The sequence below is a fragment of the Camelina sativa genome, chromosome 13 (genome assembly GCF_000633955.1).
Source record: "Camelina sativa cultivar DH55 chromosome 13, Cs, whole genome shotgun sequence".
Taxonomy (NCBI): domain Eukaryota; kingdom Viridiplantae; phylum Streptophyta; class Magnoliopsida; order Brassicales; family Brassicaceae; genus Camelina; species Camelina sativa.
The window spans coordinates 2240571-2265490 of NC_025697.1; the positions used below are offsets into that span (position 1 = coordinate 2240571).

Below are 24920 nucleotides of genomic sequence, written 5' to 3' on the forward strand. Positions count from 1 at the left end.
AATTCAATATAAGTATATAACGTGTATTATTCAATTGGAATCGTAAAACGAACTTACGCAATCTGAACAATGTCATTCAGGATAGACATTTTAATTGTTTTTAAAAAAAATCTGAAAGTAGTTTGACTTTTGACAACGCATGATGTTAACTTAGTGATAGTAATTTGTCTTTCGGAAGAAAAGAAAAATAGTAATAGTAATATGAAACAAAAATTAATAAGACTATTTGCATGCCATGTTGTAGTATTTATTTTCTTTTAGTTAAGATTTGGTTTTTTTTTCTTTTGATGATCGGATAAACGACATTGACCTAGGAGTTAGAGCTGAAAAACCCGTTGCCAAGAACTAGTAGCCAAAACTTATGTCGCATGAAGCTTTATTCCTCATAAATTTTATTCAGTAGTATATAATCTCAATAGAAAAACTACAAATATTACTTTAGTAATTGATTAATCTGTGTATTAAATTAATGGTGCATGTAACATCATTGGGAATTGCAGGTAAGTGGGCATTACAATGTGAGACCACCTTCCACTTTTTTGACTAGGATGAGAACACACACATATGTTCTTTTTTTTTTAATATATAATCACTTAATCAGATAATTTTAATATATATGCTCCAAAGTTATAAGAAAAAAAAAATATTTTGATGCAACATATACGGATATACCTACCTATATATAACCAATATATGAATCATGCATCGTCCAACGTTTTCAAACGTCCTAAAATATATACTTTTTGACATTTTATTAAGTATAAAATCATATTTAAAGTTTGTAAAATCAGTCTTTTAATGTAAAAGTTTGAATCATATAGCCAAAAAATGTTTTTTCTTTCTAAAACCAACATGTTGTTGATTAAATATGGTCTAAACGAATCTCTTTTTCAAATTAGAGAAAACACGTAATTTTTATAAAAATTAATATATTGTGTAAGTGATTATAAAATTAAAACAGTGACTATACTTAATCTATGGATGAGTCCAAGTAGCAAACACCAACGTGAACTTTGACTTTGAGGCCGAATCGATCTTCTCCTTTTATGTTTCTTTAAACTTTCAATTAAATTTGTGAAGTGTGAATATATAACGTTTTGTACGTATCAGTATGTTGTGTAGCAGAGCGACTCTTGTTTATAAAAACAATGTTTGGTTTATTCTAATTGTCATTTTATTCTTTGGATCTTTAGTCTTCGCTTAGCGTCTCGTGTAACATGTCTTCCTCCTCAAAATCATCACCACTAATTTACCTCACGTTCACAATATTCACAACAACATACATCGCTAATTCGCTATGCCAAGACACATCTTAATTCTTAAATAAAAAATTTCACAGTCGCTACAACCGTCATGTTAATTGAAAACACTGTTAAGATGGAACATGCATGCTTATTTGGTTTTAACTTGTTTTAAACTATTGTAAATGTTAATTTTTGTAAGGATTCTACTCAATTTTCTAATCACCATTGCCGACCAAACTACTTTATCAAGTCACAGCTTTTGTGGAAAATTTCCCGTTAATTCATGAACCTTTCAATATGTTCACACAATACACAATCATTATATTAATTTTTGCGGCTAATTTTAGAATTATTGTACGATAACTGATCACACGCGCTAGTATGTTCTCTAGCTTAAATTTGCAACCCCACAGGTTTCAACATCCCACATTTAGTCCCTAATCAATAACCAAATTAGTCAGTATACACTATACACTAATAAAATCAGAAAATTACGTATATATTATACGTAGTACATAACCCTAACTACGTAGGATAAATAAACGATCAAACTGCAGTAAAAAAATCAGTCTCTCACAAATCCCAAAAACAAAAGCATGCATTTCGTAATAAACAACGCACTGATTCTGTTTGATTTCTTCTACCTGTATCCTACACAACACTAATTAAACGACACAAAACTCAAAACACAGACAGACTTACTTAATCTATTCCCCTCAATATTTCCTTTTTGGATTATAATAATATCAACAAAAAATTTTAAAAAGACACACCATCTAATCATATCTATATATTCGAACACCAGCTGGTCCATTCACATCACACCTCATAACATATAAACATATTCAAAACCCTAAAACGCAAACATTTTAAGAACTCTGTTCTTTAATTTAATAATGTCTCCTGGATTTCCCATCAAAGCTAGAGGACTAGGTCATAGCACTAACGGAGGAGGAACAGGGACGAAGTGTGGACGGTGGAATCCTACGGTGGAGCAAGTGAAGCTTCTGACGGATCTGTTCAAGGCGGGGCTGCGAACACCGAGCACCGATCAGATTCAGAAGATCTCTACGGAGCTGAGTTTCTACGGTAAGATCGAGAGCAAGAACGTGTTCTATTGGTTCCAAAACCATAAAGCTAGGGAGAGACAAAAGCACCGCAAAATCTCCTCCGTTGATTTTGATCATCGTCAATACAAAGATCTCTCTGCTAGTCCTCATCGATACAGACCACGTCTTCATCAACCACAACGTAAAGGTTATAATAAAGATATTGTATCTTTCTATATATGTAAATTATCTCATTTTACATTAAAAAGACTAATAATATGTTTTCGTTTTTTTTTCTTGTAGATATTTTTGAAGTTTGTGACGAAGAAGAAGAGAAAGTGACACAGACGTTGCAACTTTTCCCATTAACGAAGGTTGAGAGAGCAAACGTTACTGCTGGGAGCCACAGCGTATACACACGAGAGCAAGCCTATACGACGGCGTTTTCCACATACTCAACATGTGGAGCTGAGATGGAACACCCGCCGTTGGATCTCCGATTAAGCTTTCTATGAAATCGNGTCAGTATACACTATACACTAATAAAATCAGAAAATTACGTATATATTATACGTAGTACATAACCCTAACTACGTAGGATAAATAAACGATCAAACTGCAGTAAAAAAATCAGTCTCTCACAAATCCCAAAAACAAAAGCATGCATTTCGTAATAAACAACGCACTGATTCTGTTTGATTTCTTCTACCTGTATCCTACACAACACTAATTAAACGACACAAAACTCAAAACACAGACAGACTTACTTAATCTATTCCCCTCAATATTTCCTTTTTGGATTATAATAATATCAACAAAAAATTTTAAAAAGACACACCATCTAATCATATCTATATATTCGAACACCAGCTGGTCCATTCACATCACACCTCATAACATATAAACATATTCAAAACCCTAAAACGCAAACATTTTAAGAACTCTGTTCTTTAATTTAATAATGTCTCCTGGATTTCCCATCAAAGCTAGAGGACTAGGTCATAGCACTAACGGAGGAGGAACAGGGACGAAGTGTGGACGGTGGAATCCTACGGTGGAGCAAGTGAAGCTTCTGACGGATCTGTTCAAGGCGGGGCTGCGAACACCGAGCACCGATCAGATTCAGAAGATCTCTACGGAGCTGAGTTTCTACGGTAAGATCGAGAGCAAGAACGTGTTCTATTGGTTCCAAAACCATAAAGCTAGGGAGAGACAAAAGCACCGCAAAATCTCCTCCGTTGATTTTGATCATCGTCAATACAAAGATCTCTCTGCTAGTCCTCATCGATACAGACCACGTCTTCATCAACCACAACGTAAAGGTTATAATAAAGATATTGTATCTTTCTATATATGTAAATTATCTCATTTTACATTAAAAAGACTAATAATATGTTTTCGTTTTTTTTTCTTGTAGATATTTTTGAAGTTTGTGACGAAGAAGAAGAGAAAGTGACACAGACGTTGCAACTTTTCCCATTAACGAAGGTTGAGAGAGCAAACGTTACTGCTGGGAGCCACAGCGTATACACACGAGAGCAAGCCTATACGACGGCGTTTTCCACATACTCAACATGTGGAGCTGAGATGGAACACCCGCCGTTGGATCTCCGATTAAGCTTTCTATGAAATCGATTGCTTTTGATATTAACGACTCTAGTGGATGGGGAAAATAAAATAAAGGCATGAGATCACAATTAGTTTAGAACTAGCTACCTATAGATTTTGGTCTTTATATGCATGAGATAATTAATTAGACCCTATTTTGGAACTATATGTTTTTTTTTTTTTTTTGAGAAAGATTTTGGAACTATATGTTTAGAACTGAAATTGACATGATCGATCAGTTTCATTAGGCTGGTATAGAACTTAAAGATAGAGTTGTAGTCAAATTATGACTGTCCTATACTCCTATCATGGGATCATAATAGGGCAACTTCTACTTGTAACAAATTATTTGCCCCTTCTAGTGGTTAATTATATTTTTGTTACATTCGTTTTCTTTACCTTACTCTCTTCATTGTTACTTTGGCCCTCCCATAAAATGAGAATATATTTACAATTTACGTTATATAGTAACATTTGGATAAGTGCAAAAGAGAAGAAAAAGACACCAACAATGGCAGTGATGATACTGTTTTGTAGCACATTTACCCTTTTCTTGAAAGTATCCACAACTTTAGTTTATTTTCTCCTCTAGAATTCATATATTCACACTCGTTGGAATAAAAATAATTAAAAGAAAGTCCTAATACTAATCAGCTGATGGGTCGATAAATGGGTTCACCACAGGCCCTTCATATTGGGCTTAACAAAACATAGGCCCATTATATATCTAAAATAAGTGGAGAAATTAAAAGGCAAATTTGTGTTAGAGAGGTTTTATTTTTCCTGGAGAAGAAGCAAACTCTCAAAGCAGCTCCGTCGGAGGAAAAAAAAAAAAAAGAAACCAGATCGGAAAAGTTCACTCTTTTCAAAACCTTCTCCGTAGAAATTCAGATTACTTAAAGGCGAGAGAGAAGGTTTGATTTCTAATCCCAACAATGGATGTGATTAAGACGCAACAGATATCAGCAAGGACGATCGAGAAAGTGGTTGTTCATCCACTCGTCTTGCTTAGTATCGTCGACCATTACAATCGCGTCGCTAAGGACTCGCGCAAGCGTGTAGTCGGTGTTCTCCTCGGGAGCAGCTCCCGTGGTGTCGTTGATGTCACCAACAGCTACGCAGGTTAGCCTTAATTTTTTAAACTTTTCCTCTGGTTCTCTTCGATCTCAGATCTCAGATTCTGATGGAGTCCTTGGTATACTTGAATTCGGTGCCTTTGTTCATGTTATAAGGGTTTTTCATATCTGGGTTCTAGCGAGATGTATATAATAACAGCAATTTAGGGTTTTTGTAGCTGTTTTGTAAAGTTCTGTTCCGGAATTGAGCACTTTTTAAATTTGATTTACTTCAGTAAAGTCTGTTCTCGCTAGGGTTTTGGATTCAATAGATCTCTCAGTGACTACTCGTATGTTTTGGAATTTCCAATATTTACTTCAATTGAAGAGAAGAGACAATTTTTAGGTTGATTTGTTGGAGGTTTTACTTGCATTATAGTTTGCAAAAGTGGGTTTAGTCCTTTGGACTCTGTTGCATATATATATATATGAGTCTATGACTCGTTTAACATTTGAAATTTTTGATTTGTAGTGCCCTTCGAGGAGGATGACAAAGACCCAAGTATCTGGTTTCTTGATCACAACTACCATGAGTCAATGTTCCACATGTTCAAGAGAATTAATGGTATTTTCTCAGGAAATTGATGCTTAGACCATATTTTATAATGTAGAAACCAGGCTTGCTTTTTAACAAAAGTTATTTGTTTTTCAGCCAAGGAGCATGTTGTAGGTTGGTACAGCACAGGCCCTAAACTTCGAGAGAATGATTTGGACGTTCACGCGTTGTTCAACGGGTAAGTATCCAGCTTAATCATTCAAGTAGCAATTTTACTGGCCTTTATGTTATGTTCTGTTAACATGTGAGATGGATTGAGGATATGCTGGTTCTTAAAAGCCTTATTTTAGGCAGAAATCCGTTCTTCTTTCTCACTTTTTTTGTGGCTTCTGTTTCATTACGTTTCGTTTTGCTTCTGATTCTGCAGCTATGTTCCAAATCCAGTGTTGGTCATTATTGATGTCCAGCCTAAAGAACTTGGAATCCCCACAAAAGCATACTATGCAGTGGAGGAAGTCAAGGAGGTAAGATACAAACCCTTCCGAATCTTGTCCATGTTATACAGTTGTATTCTTATATTTAATCAGGTGCTAATTAAACACTTGGTTGTCTCTTCAGAATGCTACTCAGAAAAGCCAGAAAGTCTTTGTTCATGTGTCTACAGAAATTGCTGCTCATGAAGTCGAGGAAATAGGTATGTCCAAAATGGTTTGATCACCTTGGTTTGATGTCTAAAAAAGTATATTTTTTTACAGCTTCGGAGAGACGTCTTTTGACACTTACCTGATTCATTCTCCTTCTTGTACAGGCGTGGAACATTTGCTCAGGGATGTGAAAGACACAACAATCAGTACCCTGGCGACTGAGGTACTTGTCTTTACAGTACTTGAATGTTTCATTATCATCTGTAGAAATGTCTGCTGAAATCATCCCTTGGAGGATCTGTATTGATGTTCCTGCAANAAACATAGGCCCATTATATATCTAAAATAAGTGGAGAAATTAAAAGGCAAATTTGTGTTAGAGAGGTTTTATTTTTCCTGGAGAAGAAGCAAACTCTCAAAGCAGCTCCGTCGGAGGAAAAAAAAAAAAAAGAAACCAGATCGGAAAAGTTCACTCTTTTCAAAACCTTCTCCGTAGAAATTCAGATTACTTAAAGGCGAGAGAGAAGGTTTGATTTCTAATCCCAACAATGGATGTGATTAAGACGCAACAGATATCAGCAAGGANCATTTAAGTGTTCTGGCTCTAGAAATTATGGTTATAAACTATTTGATATTGTCCAAATCGGTGATCTTTCCTCTTTCTAATTTTCTAGCCACTGTCTCTGCTATTGGTTATCTCATCTAATGAAATATTCCTCTTAAAATCGATAGGACGTTTTCAACTTGCTTCCTAACCTGAATGTGAACGAGTTGGTCAAGGCCTTCTCAGGTGAGTTTCTGCTATCAACTTTGAAATTATTTTGACTGCTTTCTTGAAGCATTTTGCGTCATTAGTCTCACTGCATTTATAATGTGCAGTGAAAACAAATGACATGATGCTCGTTATCTATTTATCATCCCTCATTCGGAGTGTAATTGCGTTACACAACTTGATCAACAACAAGGTAAGATCTTAACTCTCTCTCTCTCTCTCACGGCACACAATAATGTGAAAGTACCTGAACTTTTGATTGTGATTGTAATCTTGGGAGCTATGTTTCAGTTGCTGAACAAGGAACATGAAAAAGCAGAGGACTCAAAGCCTGTGGCCATACCTGCCACCAACTAGATCATGTTTTCTCGTGACTTGGTCATCATTGGCCTGCGATGACGGCAGCTGTTGTGTGTTCTCGTCACCCAAAAGAAGGGACAAGTCTGGGGGACGAGCCAGTTTAGTTTGATATCGGCTCTCTTTCGGAGTGTTGATTTCTCAATTGTTCTGATTCAGAATGTATCAAAGAGTCTTTTCATTATATCTTTCAAGTTGGTTAGGTTTTTAGGCCTCTTTTGAGGGGTTTAAGATACAAAGTTTCACGTCAATGTGTCGAAATCTCCACAAAGGGTCTTTTTATCCTAATGAAATTCTTGAGTTTTTTTTTTCTTCATCACATTTAGCATATGGTTTATTTATAGTGTTTACTAGTTTCTGATCGGCAATAGCTTGAATTATACGATCGTATGTTATCCAATTACCGAGTTTCTTCGGTATATCCAAATTTAGCATCTAGATTCAACATTCGAATGTAGAACTCGTTTGTTCGTTGTTCAAATTCAATCGATCCTCCATATATCATACAATTAAACCAAAAAATATGAAATGTCTGAATAGAGAGAGCCATTGATTGACCCAGCTCATTGACGACAACAAGGGAGACTAGCTAGACCTTTTGGATGAGCCCCTTGAGCAACATTCAACAACAACGACAAAAAAAATTAAAGTGAGAAAAAGATGACGAAGGAAAAGTAAAGCTAACAAATGGCGTAAGCTTCGTGAAAAAGATATTTGATGATAAGGGACAGAAACGAAAACAAGAAGGTGCTTTGATGATACGCATTATATATGCTTCTTTTTCTAAGTCTGCCTCTTTTGAACATTGTCTTCTTCTTTTATGTGTATTCTATTGCTACTCCTTCCTTTGTTGATGACTAACTGGGATTCTGATTGAGGTGGCCAAACGCCTCATATGGACAGTCTGCATATGGAGCCACGAGAAAACAAATCGACATAAATATATATTCAGTAATTCGAATGACATTGGTGGTGGTAGAATTTTATCTACTCCAACCGACCTAGCTACATTATTATAAACTAGTATCTTAGGGTTTTTATTCCCGCATGAAAAATTAATAGGATTCTGATTCTCTTAAAGTGACTATATATAGTAGTAGTATATACTATTCACTATTTACTCAATAAAAATAAAATAAATGGAGATGGCTTAATATTATTACGTAGTAACGTACTGTTTGTGATTTAAAAGTGAGAGGCTTTTTGGCCATGGTCGGAAAGTTAAAATACTTCAGAATATCTTTTATTTTATTCTCAAATGTTTTGATTGGAAAACTGAAAGTTCTCTAGCTAATAAAAATTAAAAAGTGATTCAATATATCTTCTCTTTTTTATATTCAGAAAATATGTATCTTTGATATAGTACAGAAAATCATGTACATTTTGTTTATTAAATACATCATATCAAAAAGAGATGATAATGATATATGGTGTCACAATTCTAAAATTTTTAAAACATATTGTGAAAGAACAAGACTTGAATCATGTTGTAAAGCATTACATATATACATTGATATATATTATCAAATTTGTCTACTGATATACAAAAAAAATAAAAATCTTCCACTTCTGCTAGTTCTTTTATTAAAATAATCATGACAAGAAAAAAAATCATTTGTTCCGGGAGCTTATACAAATGTTCCACTTGTACCAAACTGTTATATTTGTTTGTGAAGAATAATAATATATTTAAGGACACCCTTAAATTTTTACAAACATAACAACAATATTGAGGGAGCAAAGGGTTGGTGTAATAGGTGAAAAGAATGTGATTCTTTGTGCCGAAAGTGGAATGCAGACTCAGCTTCTAATTATATACCGTTTACGAGTTAGTGGTCAAGCTTTGCCACCCATACACACACACACAATATATCCAACACTCACTTTTATTCGTTTTCTCACATCAATTTTTAGACATTGTTTTGTTAAAGTAAAAGAAAATTTTATACATTGTTATATTGGAAAACGCATATCAAATTTTCTTGACAAATCTTCTTGTGAATCTCATATTATATGTTTTGAGACAAGTAACCTTGGAATGCGTACGGCGCATCGTGATCAAAAGAGTCCAAATACAAATCGATATTCAACCTCAACCGAATTAAAGTTGGAATGAAGCTTAATATACATGTTTTATCATGTAGATGTTCGGAACTAAATTATCAAAAGATGAACCAGCTTATTAACGTACATGTTTCATCATCTCGAGTTTATAAAATTTAACAAAAAATTTGTGCTATATTAAAAAAAAAATCTAAGAAAATGACTGACCGTTACAGTTGCAAGTAAAGCCATAAACCCACCAATTAGTTCTTTTGGGCAAAAAGACATGGGCATGCATACTAGATATATATTAGCTAATCTATGTTTATTCCACAAACATAACATACATATTCACATACTAATTAATTTTCATCTAATCATGTAACATAACCATAATTGTAAGTTTAACCATAAAACATAATTCTGGAGTTTTTCCATTAATGCATTAATTACAGTTTTCAAAATTCGACATTATTCTCACTACGAGTTTCAGGATCTTGTGATTGTGTAACCTCCATCACAGTAGACATCTGCTCCGGCGAACTTAATGGTAGTAGGATCGCAGGGAGACATGACCGAGGAAAGATTCTGGCCAAGAAACATCACTCTCTCCTCTGCACTATCTCTGTGGGTGAACCCTTGTTTCGGCTCGGCCTGTTGTGAAACGAAGCAGCCTTGATCAGACGATGGACGGCTGAGATTGGCGTTCAGAAGATTGACGGTGGTTATGTCGTGAATGCTAGGCCGACGTTTGTCTTTGGCGCCAGAGACCTGTCTCTGGTAGTACTTTTGTGCATGGCTTGCAACCTGAGTCGGTGTTTTTGATCCCACAAAGTTCCTCGATATGTTTCTCCAATCTCCTTTCCCGTACTTGAGGAGCCCTAACAAGAATCTCCTGCAGAGAAAAATTGAAAAAAATGATAAACAAAGCATCAGCAAACCAACCAACCAAGAACAGAGAAGTGACGTGCAACTTAAGAAACTAAGGAGAGTGACTTGTGTGACAAGGATCACAGAGCTCAAGTACCTGTGTTCTTCCTCCGTCCATGGGACTCCTTTCCTACGATCTTGATCAAATCCTCTAGCTCCATTAGGCAGTTTACGATACGCATCAAAGTCACGCTGACTCGCAAGCTGATCATAGAATCCACATGGAGCAGAACGGTAACCCGGGATTGGGACAAGTCCTGCTTCAATATCGAAGAGGTCTTCTTCAAGCTTAGAGTATTGCCTCATGACATCAGATATGGTCTTTCCAGGGATCATATCAGCAACTTTAAACCAGCGGTCCGGCGTATCATCAGCATATACAGCGAGGGCTCGCTCAAACTTCTTGTTCTCTTCTTTAGTCCAGCTCGAGCTTTGCAAGCACATCATCTCTTGAACTACGAACCGGTGGTCAGAGGTTGGCACGTGCGAGATTAGTGGATGTAGAGTCTCCATCGTTTTAAGTTTCACCTATAAAGTAGTTATGAGTTTTGTTCTCTCTAATTTTTTTGGTAGCTTGAAGCTTTGATTTGTGGGTGTAGTGAAAGGCTGAAAGATTTTTATATGCTCTAAAGACTAAAGATATATAGGAATCAAACGGGGAAAACTAACGAATAGTTTAATGTTGGAATCAAAGAACCTGATTTAGTGAGAAATGTTTTTAGCATAAATTGAAGAATCTGGAAATATAACTCAAAAGATTAAAACTTTGAAGAATCCTTGAGAATCTGCAAAAGTGGGTCGTCAGAGTCAGAGGAAAACAAAACAAGCAAAACCCAAATAGTAGAAAGAGAACAAGTGCAGAAAGAGAGAGAGAGAGAGAGGTGAAGCAAAGGGCAAGAACAAGGAGGTAGGTATTTGTGGTATGTATTATAGAGAGTGCATGTGTGTAAAGTTGTAACCAATGAAACCACTCCACTCTCCTACTTGGTTTCATTTTATTCAAAGAGGATTCTTCACAGAATTAATGAATCAAATAATTAAAAAATAAAAATAAACTTCAATTAAAAAAATTCTTACCAGGCCAACATCTCATATCCTTCCAAAATTTTGATAACCACTAGAATTCATTCTTTTTCTTTTTTAGTTAGGTAATTTTTCTCTAATATTATTCAAAATCAATCCACAACACATAAAGTTGTCGTACAGTTAACGTGTGATATACGTCGGCGTTGCCTAAGGCTCAACTAATCTAAGAAAACACTTAAAAGAAAACACTTAAAAGAAAATACGAACATGATGTTAATTTCAGATGTATGTGATAATATTGGTTACGTAAGCGCCTGTAGCTCAGTGGATAGAGCGTCTGTTTCCTAAGCAGAAGGTCGTAGGTTCGACCCCTACCTGGCGCGTCGCACTTCAACCTGAAAGGTGTAATCAACTAATTGGATGCGACTAAACTTTTTGGTTTTTCCTTTGCCCACTTTGTTACTAGTTTTTTTTGTCGTCACTCGCTTTATCTACTTTATATTAAAAAGATTCCAATCAAGTGATCAACTCTCTCAAAAGCCCCTTTCACACACTTCATTGTCGGTGGCTCCAAACTTGTTCTGCTCTCATGTAAGGTGCATGGAAATTTTCAGGAAATGTATTGAAGTATAAAGTTTTCATTGAATTAATGTGAAAATAAAACTAATCACCCTGTTGCTGGTTTGTTTGTTTATCTGACAGAAAACAAAACAGCTCATAACTGTAACTTGTACACAAGATTCTGAATATCTTCTCCGAATGAGTCAGTGAAAGGTAATTTTATTATAGGTTTATGGTTTTAGATCTTTTGTGGGGGAAGTGGAGTTTGCGTACATTGCAGACTAATACAATTATACAAAATGGTTAAAACTTGTTTACAAGTAACTTACAAAATGTTGAATAATACACTTGTCACAAGAACACAAAGTTTTGAAGGAGGTTTATATTGTAAAAATATGACATACAACCACTTAGAATTTGGCAAATTCAAAGGTTCATCAACCTGATCTCTACCTTCTGTTTTATATATATAAGTAATAAAGAAAGATTCTTTTGGGTATAAAATCTTACAGAAACAGAGTTCAAAATTAACAAAAAGGATGGCTTTCAGCTAACTTAACCTATGTTGTAGTAGTAACAGAAAGCGAAGCAGAGTGAAGTCTCTGCAACCATGCGATTCTCAAACTTGGCTTCTTCAGCTCTAAGAAGATCTCTCTATACTCTCTCTTCAGAAACAGATCCAACGCAAACAAGTAGAGCTCACTACCTTCTTCCACCTCATTCATCGCGTCAAGACTTTGAATGCATTCTCCAATGCTGTACATAAGCTTTCCCGATTCAATCTCAACGCATACGGGACTTTCCTGTAACATACCGTCACTCATTGACTTCATGGCATCCAACGGTTGAGCGGTTTCGCTTTCTATCCGATCTTCTGCGTAACCACCATTTAGCCTGGAAGTTTCTGCTTCATCTATGTGCAGCTTTGACAATGGAGTTGGGTCATTCCATTGTGGTGAATCAGAACGATTGTAGAGGAGCTTCTTGCGCAAACGCGAAGGAGGAGTGTATGTCTCTCCAGGTTCTATAACTCCGTTGAAAATGATAGCTAGTTGATCAGCATGAGGAACTTCCTTGTGGCGGAATAGTCCTGCTTTTGGGTTTTCCTGTGATAAACCAAAGAGAGAAGCTTTTTTTTTAAATGAAGTCCAGTGGAAGAAAGTTAGACAAGTAGCATTATCATACCCGAATATAGATTCGCCAGTCCTCTTCTGTTGCACCGAAACTACGAGTTTCTGGATCCCATTTCATGCTACTAGCTCCAACGAGTTGACACCAAACCTTCCAAGCCTTCCTAGTACAATCCCAGTGGTTTTTCAGCTGCGCTCTTGTATAACTAAGGCCGGTATTATCATTAATTGTCTCAAGAATCGTCTTCCAACCTTCCTTGTTAAAATGTGCCTCGGGTCTGTTCCCTTTCAAAGTCTCTTGAACCAACAGATCAAGAAACAGCTCATGTGTAGATGGAGACCAATATCCTTTTGTTTGAGGGTTAGATGAACTACACATGCTTTGGTTATCTTCATCTTCTTCCTCGTAACAACTTATTCGCCTCTTCTTTACACTCGAAAGCAAAACTCCCTCATCCTTGACCTCTACATTCCTACCCGCAAAGATAATCTCTAGCTTCTTGAGATCTGGCGGAACACTCAACCTATACTGTCCAGCATCAGGATTCTCCTGCAGCAAAAACAATCACTCACCTTTTTAGCCTCTCACAAAGAAACAGCATAAAAATGCCACAACTGAGTTTGATATGTAACCTGTAAATAGATAGCCCAGTCATCATCACTAGCACCAAACGTGTTGGTCTCAGGATCCCAACTCATATAACTGCTTTCAACGAGTCTACGCCATATTTTCCACTGCCTTCCCATTGTATCCCAATGGTTTTTAAGCTGCATTCTATCGTACATTGCCCCTGTCTTCTCCTGAAACGATGACAATATATTCCTCCAACCTTCTTTCGTAAAATGTGTCCCGGGTTTATTCCCTAGCAATGTTTGCTCCACGCATAGCTCAACAAACACTCTGTGATATTCAGGCTCCCACACTGCTTTTGGCCTCATTTTTTTTTTCTCACTTCTTTATCTCCAAACTCCTAACAATAAAAACGATTGAACATTACATAAGTGTTACATGTCTTAATCCTTATAACAACAAGAAAGAAACAAAGAGACATATCATATAAACAGTCGTACAATTGAACAATTTCAAGAAACAGAACACAAAAACATAATTGTGGGACATGAAGACAATTAGATCCTTATTACAAAAGCAAACAAAGAGACACACAATGCATAAAGATTAACATGAACAATTCAAGAAACAGAACACAAATCATATTAACTTATAGACCTGTTAGATCAAGAATCTGATGATGTAAAAAGAATCTATGGATGATATTGAAACAGAGAACGCAGACGCGTTTACATGAAACGTGTTTCAGTGAGATGAAAAAAAAAAATCTGATTATGCGACCTGAGACTTCCTCCCCAATTCAAAATCAAAAGAGGGAATTTTGCAAGAAACCCTAATTCGAGTAATCTGAAGAATTGAAGAAATTACTATAATGGTTAAAGAACTCTCACCGGCGGGAAGGGGGAAGCCGCAGAATCAGATTTTAGGAAACGGAGAAGAACGTTACCCGGAATCTGATGGAAACGCGACAGCGATTGAGTGGCTAACACTGTGACGGGTGTGTGTGTGTGTGGCTGGAGAAGCCGATCGCGATTTTTCCTCCCTTTCTCTCTGTTATTTTTTTTTTTTGCGTTTGCACCGCACTGTACGGATTTGGAAGGCTTTACTAAAGTTATGGGCTGGGCCGAGTTTAGTTGGTCATGCGCGTCATGGACCTTGATGAAGAGATACTCTAACTTCGTTAAGAGGATTCACAGAGGTTTGTGTTGAGTCCGGTCCTGATTTTGCAATTCGGTTTAGATTTTTCTTTTTGCTTCTTTTTTTTTTTTTTTGTCAACATATTTTTATAGCTGATTATATAAATGGGAACTGAATCGTGAAGGTAATTATTGTTCCAATCAAATATATTTAGGTGACTACTATCGGCATGATGATAATTTGTGGGGGAGGGTGACCACGATTACCCTAATTAATTACAAAAACGTTTGCTTTAAATGGGCCGTAACGTATATAAATAGTAATCGTTTGAGAAACATTGATAAAGGCTTAAAGCTGGCTAACCAAAATATGTTGTCACAAAGAGAATCCGTTTTTTTTCCTCCTTATGCTTGGAAAGATCTTATCCTTTTTTGTTTTTTAGTACTGGATGTAAGAAGAGCTAAAGCAAATGGCAAAACAGCAAAATGAGAACAAAGTGTTTCTTATTCAGTGTGTTTAGCTAGTGACTTTTCAGGAAAATATTTGAAACTAATATTTTGAGGCATAATTAAACATGAGTTTTTTAAAACATATTGCTTGAAAGTGTGACTTAAAAGTTGAGATTCTACACGCAGAAACAAAAAATGTTGGTTTGTATGAACGGTAAAAATGTGACTGTATTCTTTAAACCTTCAGGGCATCGTGTCGTGAGAAAACAAATTACACATGACTAGTTAGTTAGCTAGGATGTTAACATTTCACTTGATAAAGATAAGAGACATAATATCGGAATTGGTTCAATTGAAATTAACACATGTTGGCTAAGACTTCACGAGTGCGTAAGCTTTCATAAATTATTGAAACTTAAATCATTGTCAATAGTATTTAATTAGAAAAGACTAATAAATAAGAGACATGCATTGATGATTTTGTTCTTGTTGTTGTTGTTGTTGTTTGGTTGCATTGATGATTTGATTATAGTAGAGGCTCATCGACTCTGTGCTACTAGCCGATTAGATATGCTTTGAATCAAAAGAAAGCGTTATTATAATTAGTGTGACAATTCAAAAAAAAAAAAATGCAGTATTCAATGAGATAATACATTTAAAACTGCAGGTACAACTTTTTTAATATACAACTCTGACATTGTGATCTCAATTAGAACTAGAAGTAGCTAATTGAAACACATGCAATGCAAATGCAAATGCACTGCATGAATGAATGAAACCAACCAACCTCCCTAGTAACTAAACTAACTACTAGCCCTGTGTTCAATTGAATAGCATCATCATTGATTTGTCTCTCCCTATTAATTTCCATTAAAAATTTCAATTTTCTTTTAAATACTGTATTACAAAAAAAAAAAAAAATGTTTTGGTTAGTTTATAAAATCAAAATTTAAGGCATGAAAGATGATGAAAAAAAGAGAAGTCATGTTTTTAATGCAAATACTCTTTTGTCTTTATTCACTTTGTTTTCTTTCCCTTTAAAATCTCTCTCACACTCAGAAAAGTGTCACCCTTATTTTCAGGCACTTCTCTCAATTAAAATATAAGAATTTTAGAAGAAGAAAAAAACCATTTTAAAGTCTAAAAGACCTTCTCTTTCAACTAGAAGCCCCTGTAAGCCATGTCTTCTTCCTTGTTACTACTTCTGCTCTCTCTTCTATCACTCTTCCTCAATGTCTCACTAGCAGACAATCACACGGCTGTCGTCATAACAAACTCAAACACTACGTCGCCACTTCCACCTCCTTCTCCACCTCCACGTCATAACTTAACTTCCTCTTTCATGCCCGGAATCGCCGTTGTCATCGCTGTCCTCACCGCGTTTTTCTCTCTCACTTTCTTGCTCCTCCTCTACGTCAAACACTGTAAACGACGAAACGACGGCGTTTACAGTAACCACCAGCAGCGTTTCGCAGTCTCTAGATACGGAGGCAGTGGGTATTACGCCGGTGGAGTCGTACTAGGGAGGAAAAATTCCGGTATAGACCGGTCCGTTATCGAGTCTTTACCGGTTTTTCGGTTTGGTGCGTTGAGCGGTCAAAAGGATGGTTTAGAGTGCGCCGTGTGTCTCGCTCGGTTCGAACCGACGGAAGTACTGAGGTTACTGCCGAAGTGTAAACACGCCTTCCACGTGGAGTGTGTTGACACGTGGCTCGACGCTCACTCCACTTGCCCGCTTTGCCGTTACCGGGTCGACCCGGAAGATATACTCTTGATCGGTGACTGTAACTCCTGGTTCGAGCTCCGTTTCTCTACTAACCGTCAACAAGAAGAATCTAACAGTACCGGTTTAACCCGGTTTATTCCGGTTATTAGTCGAATCTCCGGTCGTCATTCGTCAGCTGGCGAACGAGCGAGTCGTCGACTCAACGAGATTAGAGCGTCATCGACGTCGTCCAAAGCGAAGCCGGCGCCGTTTAGGAGATCGCTCGATAGCTCTTTGAAAGTTAATAACTCCGGCGAGGAGAAATCGGAAACCGTCTCCCTGAACTGTTTGGATCGGTCACAGAGAAAAGACGGGTTGCTGTTGGTTCCGAATCAGGAGAGATTCGAGCACCGGATAATAATCTCCGGCGGGAATCGAGACGATCAGAGGTGGAGCGAGGTGAGGCCGTCGGATCTTTTGTATCTACGGTCGGAGATGATACTAAGCGAATGTAAGAAGTTAGCAGCGGCGGAGGGTGGCAGAGATGTAATCAACGGGAGAAGTGTATCGGAGTTAACGAGTATCGAGAGACGGAGGAGATGGGGAGGAGAGCCGAGACAACGACAAGCCACGGCGGTGATTTCGAGATGGCTCGCTTGGTCCCATCGTGCCTCCGCTTCCAGCATTGTTTAAAAATTTTATTTATATTTTTTTGGCCCCTTTTAATTTTGTCATATAACATTTTTGGCCGGTGTAGTTTTGTTTGATAACAATTTAGCCCAAAATTAATTTATTCGAGACAATGCAACAATGGCACAGGTAGGAGATGCACGAGTGCGAGGAAGCACAAATCATTTCTTTTTTGTATTTTAATTTTTGAGGAAATTATAAGGAAAGTGAAAGGTTGAGTTTTTTTATATTAGTGTCTTGGTGTAATAAAGGGCGAGTATTAGGGATCTGATAACTGAGTTTATTAAAATAAAAACAAATTACAGTAGCTCCTAATTTGTCTTTTCATACATTGAACTCATAACACTGAAACATTATGTGCTTGCAAGACAATTTATTAATGAGTTATATTACTGTTTCTTAGTATTTAGCTTTGTGTGGTTTTTGAAATATAATAATAATGGTAAGAATGGACTCTGTTCTTTTTAGACTTCGTAGTATAGTAGTAGCTTTTTAGTTTTGGGACCTCAAAAGAAGGTTCCAATTCAAAAATTTTGACATAAGACAATGTTCTGACACAACTCATGATCCATCTATGATTATTTGTTGTATATATACATCTAATTGTTTAGTATTGTGTAATTTTAATCACATGATGAAACCTTATGTACAAATTGATTATCTCGATATAATACATGTTCCATACTTTCGAAAACTTTCCAAGTAAACACTACTAGGTGGTATCTTTATGTAAAAACCAAGAAATGTTCAATTCAAAATTTAACTTGTGATTTTTTTGTAGACAGTACTTTTACACCCATTTCTTTACGTGAGACTTTGGGAAGGAGCGATTTAAATTACTTTTACAGTTCATTCTTTTAACCTTTTCTACATGATAATTGTTATGATGAAAGCAAAGAAGCCATAAACGTGCTAGACTGCTATAGTATAGAGAAAACTCGGTTGTTTGCAAATTTAAGTATGTGGCAGATCATTTACTTCCAGAGTCATTGTTGATTGATAGATACAACCAATTTTGGTTACACAATTAATAAGATGATATCGTATTTTCTATTGACTACTTTAAATGTTTGAATTAATGATATGATTTTCTTTCGTGCCATCACTTTACAACTCATCATTTCCAAGTTCCAACATTCTACATTTTTCTTTTTCTTGTTTTATTAGTAATTCATTTTGTGGTTTCTTTTCGACAGCTGATCTTGTTTCTTCTTGTTGGTTTCGTAACAACCACTTGTGTTGCCCACTCCTCTTTATTAACTAGATATTGAAGAAAAATAAACGATTGTAGTAGTAGCACACGTAGTACAGGCAAAAGCAAAGCATCACAAGTTTGGTTTATATATTTAGAGTAATCGGTGTATAGTTTGTATGATTGATGATGATGATACAAGTTCATAAAAAGTAAGCAATGTTTGCGAGTATTTATTAGTTTTGTTTTAATGATAGAACAGTTATCTACTTTTTATATCATCCAGTCAAATTTATATGACTATTGATACGGTTAAAATATTTATAAAATAGAATAATCATATAAAATTCAATAGTTACGTGCATGAGTTGTCTATATACATGTGATCAACATCACAGTTCAGATTCATATAACTTGCATGAGTTCCATGAAAGGAAAAAAAATCATCAGATAGAGGCAAAAGCATATGTCACAATTGAGATCCTTCTTTAATGTTATCCTAAACAGTACTTTTTGTTGTCATTTACATTTTATAATGTTTTGTTTGGACTTACTATGAGAGAGATCGAAAATGAAATGGTTGAATAAATTGACGTACGGTCTGTTAATTAAAACAACATGTCGAGAGAAAAAAATGTTAACAGAGAGATGAAATTATTTGAATCTCAACAGCAAGGGATACATAAAGGAGAACATTACATGTGGCCTTTGCCTGTGTTATCTCATGTATATAGTCCATCAATCTTAATTACTAACCATAGAAAATGACATTTTCATTAGAATAAAAACGAATTTATTTTGTCTATTATCCCTTGCCATGATTTCATCCGCCTAACGTTACTATTCTCCTCTCTAAATTATTGTGCGTTCGGTGGTAACTATACGATATAATTTCTTTTTATTCTTTTACCATTTGGCTATGAGAAGTGAAGAATGGAATTCCATGAGAAGAATATGGGCATATCAACAAACAAAAAATCTTGGGAAAGAAAGAAATAAATCATTTCCACACAGACTACGAAATCCAAAACTGCTGACAAATCTCAGAGCTCAATGAAAAAAGTGGCCCACAATAGAATCTTTGAAATTACTAGCAGAGTTTATAGAGCTGCAGAGTTCACTAGATATGTCAAGATATAGAATCATAATTGCATCCTCTATACCGTTTACTGACAAAATAAGTATTATTTTTGATGTTTTGAGAAAAAATTAGGAAATAAATATAATAGGAAAGACAAAAAGTAATTAAAACGTAAATCTTGGAAAGTCTCTCTAGTGAGAATCCATTGATCAAGAAATAGAAGGGCAGTGTCCAGTGTCCTTTGGGTAAAAGCGTGGATACGTGTGTGTACATGGTCCTCATTCTCATCGTCCTGCAAAAAGAGGCCACCCTTTACAATATCTCTCAATTACTTTTCTCGATTCATGAAAAGCCCACTCGAGTACTTGAAAGAGTTTCATAGACTCGACTCAACTGTCACAGTCTCCCATCTCTCTTAATCTTCCAACTTTTTTTGGTTTCTTTTCAGCTTTCTTGTCTGACTTGTAAGTGTATACATTACCAATTTACTCCAACATCTCTTGCCTTTTTCGTTCCTCTCCGACCCCATTTTTTTGGCGTTTTCCACTCTCTATATCTCCTGAATTTTTACTCTTGCTTTTTCCCTGTCGAGAGGGTTATTATTATCACATTACAACTTTTGGTACCAAGACTAATAATAATAAGTGGAGCGAGTCTTCTCCATCACCACACACTCTCTTTACAAAATCTATTTGCATTGGCCTACTTAGTACTAAATTGTGTGTGTGGATTATTGTAGATCATGAAAATGAGATATGCTGCGGTGAATTCGGATCTACAGCTTGATATGATAATGGCTGCCGTTACCAGATAAAGAAAATGAAGCGAGTGATTTGACAAGACAGGCTATATAGACAAAGACAAGACTGTGTCCTCTTCCGTAAAAAATAACTCCTTTGTCCCCTTCTCTCTGTTAGCTCTTTCTCCCCTGCAGACTGTTATCACTTCCAATTCTGATTCTCTCTGCTCTGCTCTGCCCACAACAGTTACTACACAGCTTTGTGATCTCAACAACTCAGAAACCTTGAGATAGCATAATCTTGAATTGAATTCTCAAAGAATGACCAGAACAAAAAGATTAGGAACTTTTTCTCTTTCTATTAATTAATCGGTGTTGTTGTAAATGTTTGACATTACCAAACTAAAAATGTAAAAGAATCGAAGAAAACAAAAAAAAAGCTACTTCAACAAACAACCTACGAGAAAAGGCAAGAGAATCCGAGAAAAAAAAAACAAAAAAGGTTACTTATTCATAGGAAGTTCTCTAAATTCTTTGTCTTTGTGTAAATCAATCATCCTTCTGTTGCTTTGCTTCTCGCGTTTCTGCCAACAATATCCATGCTTTTGGCCCAACTTTTCATTAAGACAAGAGTCAGTTATGCTGTGTAAGATTTTGGTAACAGCAAAAGAGACTACTGGCCTGTGTTTTCCATATGGGAGAGAAAAAATAAAACATATATATATGAGGAACGAGGAGGAGGAAGAAGAAGAAGAAGCTTGGTGTGTGTGTGTTTGGTGTTCTCATTTGCTTCGTTTCTTGGCTTCGCTGTAGAGGATCACTCCACAGACGGTGAGGGAGTAACCCAGCATTCCTGTTACTGAAACCGGATTCTTAAAGATTAGAATGGAGACCACCACTGCTACAGCTCCTTTGGCGTTTCCTAGCACCTGTCACAGACCAATCAGAACAAGGTCGTATGAGTTTACGTGAATCACATCTTAAGATTCATTTTGAAACGTAAGGGCACACCACGCATAATATCATACACATAAGTACATAACAAACCAAATCCAACTGAACATTTAAGAAACATGACAGTAACAGGATCAAGCTGATAACTGTTTCTCACTAGTTCTACACTTACTTGGACCGACTTTGCGCCAACTAAATACCAATTCATCTAAATCTAACATAAACAAGGATGTAAAAAGAAACTGGATTGTAAATTACCTGCAGAGTGAGGGCGCTAGTGTGTTTCGTGACTAAGAAATTTGTCAAGTTGACGAAATAGGCGAGCGCTGAATTGAATAGAAGATACCAAACGATCCTGAAATCATCCCTTGCAAGTGCAATTGTAATGCCGACAACATTTTTCTCCATGATAAGAGTAGCAGGCAGAAGGAACACGACAGCTATTGGAGCCATGTAAAGGAGGAGATTCATGGAGTTGAGCTTTTCCCTTCAACACAACAATTTAGAATCTTTTTAGCAACACTCTTTAGGATATTCAAACTATTGCTACATAGACCTTTAAACAATCACACTGAGACAATGTCAGCCGTATCTTACCCTTCAGAAGAAAGCAAAATTCCTTGAAGTACTGATTTAAGTGCTCTCGCAGCTGTGGCTGCAATGCACATAAGGAATCCAAACAGGTGAAAGCTTGGCTCACCCTGAGACAACCAGAAATTAAGAAATGTCAAACAGAGAAAAGCACTCAGAGAAATAAAGAAGATATCAGAGGAAGCAAACACATCACACCGAGAAAGAACAAAAATTTCCGCTAATCAAACATTATGAGCAACAAATGTTCATAAGGTGAAGAGAGGATGAGTGAAACACAGAATTCAGCGAGTCCAAACATAAAACAATCCAAAAAATTTCTAATGTGAAACGTAATTCAAAAATTTGTCAGAGCTTAAGAGCACGTATCATTGGCCATAAAATGAAACTGAACCAACACCATATTAAGCTCGTAATGACATCTAAGCTTCTTGCTCCAAAATTATACCTATGATGGCAGCCTATGAATTGAATCAACCAGAGCAATAGAAGCTCTAGTTCACGCTTTTACTTCACAACGAGAAAGAATCAATCAATTCCATCAAAATGCAATATTTAAAAAAAAAGGATTCAACTTGGAGAGTGTTAGAGAGTTACCCCACTAGCAATAACAACACCAGTGACAACAGGGAGGAGAGTGAAGTAAGTCAACCAAGCCTCCCTCTTAAGGGTCATCAAGTAAGCAAACACAGCCGTGAAAAACGGGGTCGTAGCACCAATGGCTTGGTTAAACGAAACAGGGAGAAACCGAAGAGAGATGTTCCCAAAGACCACCGAAACACAAAAAACGAGACTTAGAGCAGAGATCTTGAAGAACTGGACACGGGATCGAATGGTCTGCATCGGAACCATCTTCAACCAAGCAATGGCGACGTAGCTGAGCAGGGAACAAGCAGTCATGTGACACATGGTGAGAAAGATTGGGTATTTGAAACCGTAGTTGCTGAGCAAGTACTTGTTCAGCAACAATACTCCAATGTTGGATGAGTACCAAGACGTGACTAGCCCGATTGTGAAAAACCGGCCATTCGTCGCCATCTTCATCTTCGATCTGAATGAGATTCAAATCTCAAAAAACCCTATTCCAAAAACTTTCGGGATTTTGGTGTGAATCGAATCTGGACAAAAAAAAAAGTATACAGATATTTTTTTAACGAGTGATGATGATGATGATGATGACAATGTTTTATTCCATCGATCAGCTGAGAACTCTGGGTTTTAGGTTAGAACACGCGAATATGGCTGGAAACGAAGAACCCGGGTAAGAAAAAAGTTGGGATTTTTTTTTGGAGGAAGATGATGAGAAAGAAGAAGAAGCTGCAAAAAAAAAAAAAAAAAANAAAAGGAGAGATCTTGCTTGGCTTAAAGCTGCAACCTCTCTCTCTATCTCTCTTCGTTCCAGTTTTTAAGTGAACTTTTTTTTATTTATTTATTTCAGTTTTCATGGTTTTTTTGGTGCGTTATGTATTGTTTTATAAATGTAAAATTTCCAGTTTTTCTAATTTTATTGACTTTTTATTTTGGTTACTTGAGATTTCAAAGTGTGGAGGAGAGATATGTGTTGTTGTAACAATGAAGAAAAGTAGCCTGTTGGTTTGGTTGACTTGTTTAGTAAATTAATTATACTACTTTTGTAAATGATTTACGTTTTGTGAATCAATCAAACTAGGACTAGTGCTATAATCCTTGGCTAGAGAACTCAATAAAATATCTACTTCAGTTTTAAGCATATTTTAATTGACTAAATTGCTGAATCGAACACGAATCTTTTTAATTAATGAATCAAGGAAGCGTTTGGTTAATCGGTTGGATCATCCTCCAGTTTCTTCTATTAAATCGGTCAAACATCTATTTAATTAGTTAGGCAGTCGACGATTATAAATTATTTTTTTTCTACGAATACAAAAAGTATTTTCAGGAAAAAAAAAAGTCATCTAATTGTTAATTAGCAGAAGTTTGGCAGAAAATTATGTTGAAAAACTTTTAAAATAAATTTAGCAAACCTTTTTGAGCAAGTGGGGGTGTGGAGTGGTAAAAAGACCAATAACAAAAAAAAAAGCTTTATTAGCGGTGTAGCAAAGGGGTATTAGTATAGTTACAGTTTAGAATCGATGCATGAGCCTTAAGTCAAAACAATTTATAAAAAATGATAGTGTATACTGTCTAGCAATTTAACTTGATTGTTACGATCATTCCTTGCCCCTTGGTATTTCTTTCTATTGGGTTTAGACTATAAATCCCTTTTTGTGAGATTGGGCTATACTGGATCAAATTCTCTGTTGTTGTCTGTGGACTCTATGGTCATCCCCAAGATTCCCCACCGGTTAAATTTGCAATAAAGCCTAGACGTAAACAACTTGATATATCCATCCATAAATTGCTACTTCTTCTATACAGAACCAATTTATATTTGGTATATAAATTTATGTCGAATCATCTTAATTTAGTCATGAAGAAAATTACAATATACTATATTTTTGTCTAGTTATACAGTATTGAAAGTTACATAAATAACCCAAATTTTTTTTTATATAGAAACAGCTAAAATAATCTTTTAGATTTTTATTCTGCCTTATCTGGTTTGAAGTTGTTGTTTATTATGGCGTTTTATATATGCTCTGTTTGTCTTTTATTGGACTCAATTTTATTTCAATAAAACTTCTATGATCACAAAAAAAAGAAAAAAAAAAAAAAATCTTTTATCTAAGTTGCTTAGTTTTTCTCCATTACTATATTGACAGTAAAAGATACTACGTAGTATCATTATCATCCAACGATATTGAATTATTCATTAATTTAGGTTAGGTGTATATACTTAAAAGAAGATATAATTAAA

At 35.9% G+C, this 24920-nt stretch overlaps 7 protein-coding genes and 1 non-coding gene across 8 annotated transcripts; 5 read left to right on the top strand and 3 right to left on the bottom strand.

Moving 5' to 3' along the window:
- LOC104734582 (WUSCHEL-related homeobox 7-like) lies at positions 2091 to 2808 on the top strand. The gene is made up of 2 exons (XM_010454181.2): positions 2091 to 2501; positions 2597 to 2808. Exons 1-2 carry the CDS (start codon positions 2141 to 2143, stop codon positions 2806 to 2808), a joined length of 573 nt encoding a protein of 190 aa, XP_010452483.1. The 5' UTR covers positions 2091 to 2140.
- On the top strand, positions 3205 to 4083 carry LOC104734583 (WUSCHEL-related homeobox 7-like). The gene is made up of 2 exons (XM_010454182.2): positions 3205 to 3615; positions 3711 to 4083. The coding sequence occupies exons 1-2, from the start codon at positions 3255 to 3257 to the stop codon at positions 3920 to 3922; spliced, it is 573 nt and encodes a 190-aa protein (XP_010452484.1). The 5' UTR covers positions 3205 to 3254; the 3' UTR covers positions 3923 to 4083.
- On the top strand, positions 4674 to 7601 carry LOC104737855 (26S proteasome non-ATPase regulatory subunit 7 homolog A-like). The gene is made up of 9 exons (XM_019234446.1): positions 4674 to 5023; positions 5489 to 5581; positions 5669 to 5750; positions 5940 to 6036; positions 6131 to 6206; positions 6321 to 6427; positions 6889 to 6946; positions 7036 to 7121; positions 7220 to 7601. The coding sequence occupies exons 1-9, from the start codon at positions 4837 to 4839 to the stop codon at positions 7283 to 7285; spliced, it is 852 nt and encodes a 283-aa protein (XP_019089991.1). The 5' UTR covers positions 4674 to 4836; the 3' UTR covers positions 7286 to 7601.
- LOC104734584 (transcription factor DIVARICATA-like) lies at positions 9639 to 11190 on the bottom strand. The gene is made up of 2 exons (XM_010454183.2): positions 10356 to 11190; positions 9639 to 10223 (listed from the first exon to the last, which is right to left on the bottom strand). Exons 1-2 carry the CDS (start codon positions 10769 to 10771, stop codon positions 9818 to 9820), a joined length of 822 nt encoding a protein of 273 aa, XP_010452485.1. The 5' UTR covers positions 10772 to 11190; the 3' UTR covers positions 9639 to 9817.
- Positions 11595 to 11667, top strand: TRNAR-CCU. Its single transcript has one exon. It is a non-coding gene; the product is annotated as a tRNA-Arg (tRNA).
- Positions 12277 to 14603, bottom strand: LOC104734585 (L10-interacting MYB domain-containing protein). The gene is made up of 4 exons (XM_010454185.2): positions 14437 to 14603; positions 13609 to 13946; positions 13031 to 13525; positions 12277 to 12951 (listed from the first exon to the last, which is right to left on the bottom strand). Exons 2-4 carry the CDS (start codon positions 13912 to 13914, stop codon positions 12406 to 12408), a joined length of 1347 nt encoding a protein of 448 aa, XP_010452487.1. The 5' UTR covers positions 13915 to 13946; positions 14437 to 14603; the 3' UTR covers positions 12277 to 12405.
- On the top strand, positions 16143 to 17815 carry LOC104734586 (RING-H2 finger protein ATL43-like). The gene has a single exon (XM_010454187.2). The coding sequence runs from the start codon at positions 16313 to 16315 to the stop codon at positions 17528 to 17530; it is 1218 nt and encodes a 405-aa protein (XP_010452489.1). The 5' UTR covers positions 16143 to 16312; the 3' UTR covers positions 17531 to 17815.
- LOC104734587 (probable sugar phosphate/phosphate translocator At5g05820) lies at positions 20877 to 23530 on the bottom strand. Its single transcript, XM_010454188.2, has 4 exons — positions 22682 to 23530; positions 22091 to 22194; positions 21752 to 21980; positions 20877 to 21468 (listed from the first exon to the last, which is right to left on the bottom strand). Exons 1-4 carry the CDS (start codon positions 23126 to 23128, stop codon positions 21322 to 21324), a joined length of 927 nt encoding a protein of 308 aa, XP_010452490.1. The 5' UTR covers positions 23129 to 23530; the 3' UTR covers positions 20877 to 21321.

What these genes read in the sequence shown, in the direction of transcription:
- LOC104734582 (XM_010454181.2), top strand. Translation starts at nt 2,141, where the DNA reads ATGTCTCCTGGATTTCCCATCAAAGCTAGAGGACTAGGTCATAGCACT. An exon ending in TCATCAACCACAACGTAAAG is followed by an intron (nt 2,502 to 2,596) that starts GTTATAATAAAG and finishes TTTTTCTTGTAG; the next exon opens with ATATTTTTGAAGTTTGTGAC.
- LOC104734583 (XM_010454182.2), top strand. Translation starts at nt 3,255, where the DNA reads ATGTCTCCTGGATTTCCCATCAAAGCTAGAGGACTAGGTCATAGCACT. An exon ending in TCATCAACCACAACGTAAAG is followed by an intron (nt 3,616 to 3,710) that starts GTTATAATAAAG and finishes TTTTTCTTGTAG; the next exon opens with ATATTTTTGAAGTTTGTGAC.
- LOC104737855 (XM_019234446.1), top strand. Translation starts at nt 4,837, where the DNA reads ATGGATGTGATTAAGACGCAACAGATATCAGCAAGGACGATCGAGAAA. An exon ending in CATGTTCAAGAGAATTAATG is followed by an intron (nt 5,582 to 5,668) that starts GTATTTTCTCAG and finishes TTTGTTTTTCAG; the next exon opens with CCAAGGAGCATGTTGTAGGT. An exon ending in CAGTGGAGGAAGTCAAGGAG is followed by an intron (nt 6,037 to 6,130) that starts GTAAGATACAAA and finishes TTGTCTCTTCAG; the next exon opens with AATGCTACTCAGAAAAGCCA.
- LOC104734584 (XM_010454183.2), bottom strand. Translation starts at nt 10,771, where the DNA reads ATGGAGACTCTACATCCACTAATCTCGCACGTGCCAACCTCTGACCAC. An exon ending in TGGACGGAGGAAGAACACAG is followed by an intron (nt 10,224 to 10,355) that starts GTACTTGAGCTC and finishes TTTTCTCTGCAG; the next exon opens with GAGATTCTTGTTAGGGCTCC.
- LOC104734585 (XM_010454185.2), bottom strand. Translation starts at nt 13,914, where the DNA reads ATGAGGCCAAAAGCAGTGTGGGAGCCTGAATATCACAGAGTGTTTGTT. An exon ending in ACTGGGCTATCTATTTACAG is followed by an intron (nt 13,526 to 13,608) that starts GTTACATATCAA and finishes TTTTTGCTGCAG; the next exon opens with GAGAATCCTGATGCTGGACA. An exon ending in ACTGGCGAATCTATATTCGG is followed by an intron (nt 12,952 to 13,030) that starts GTATGATAATGC and finishes GGTTTATCACAG; the next exon opens with GAAAACCCAAAAGCAGGACT.
- LOC104734586 (XM_010454187.2), top strand. Translation starts at nt 16,313, where the DNA reads ATGTCTTCTTCCTTGTTACTACTTCTGCTCTCTCTTCTATCACTCTTC.
- LOC104734587 (XM_010454188.2), bottom strand. Translation starts at nt 23,128, where the DNA reads ATGAAGATGGCGACGAATGGCCGGTTTTTCACAATCGGGCTAGTCACG. An exon ending in GTGTTGTTATTGCTAGTGGG is followed by an intron (nt 22,195 to 22,681) that starts GTAACTCTCTAA and finishes TGGTTGTCTCAG; the next exon opens with GGTGAGCCAAGCTTTCACCT. An exon ending in ATTTTGCTTTCTTCTGAAGG is followed by an intron (nt 21,981 to 22,090) that starts GTAAGATACGGC and finishes GTTGTGTTGAAG; the next exon opens with GGAAAAGCTCAACTCCATGA.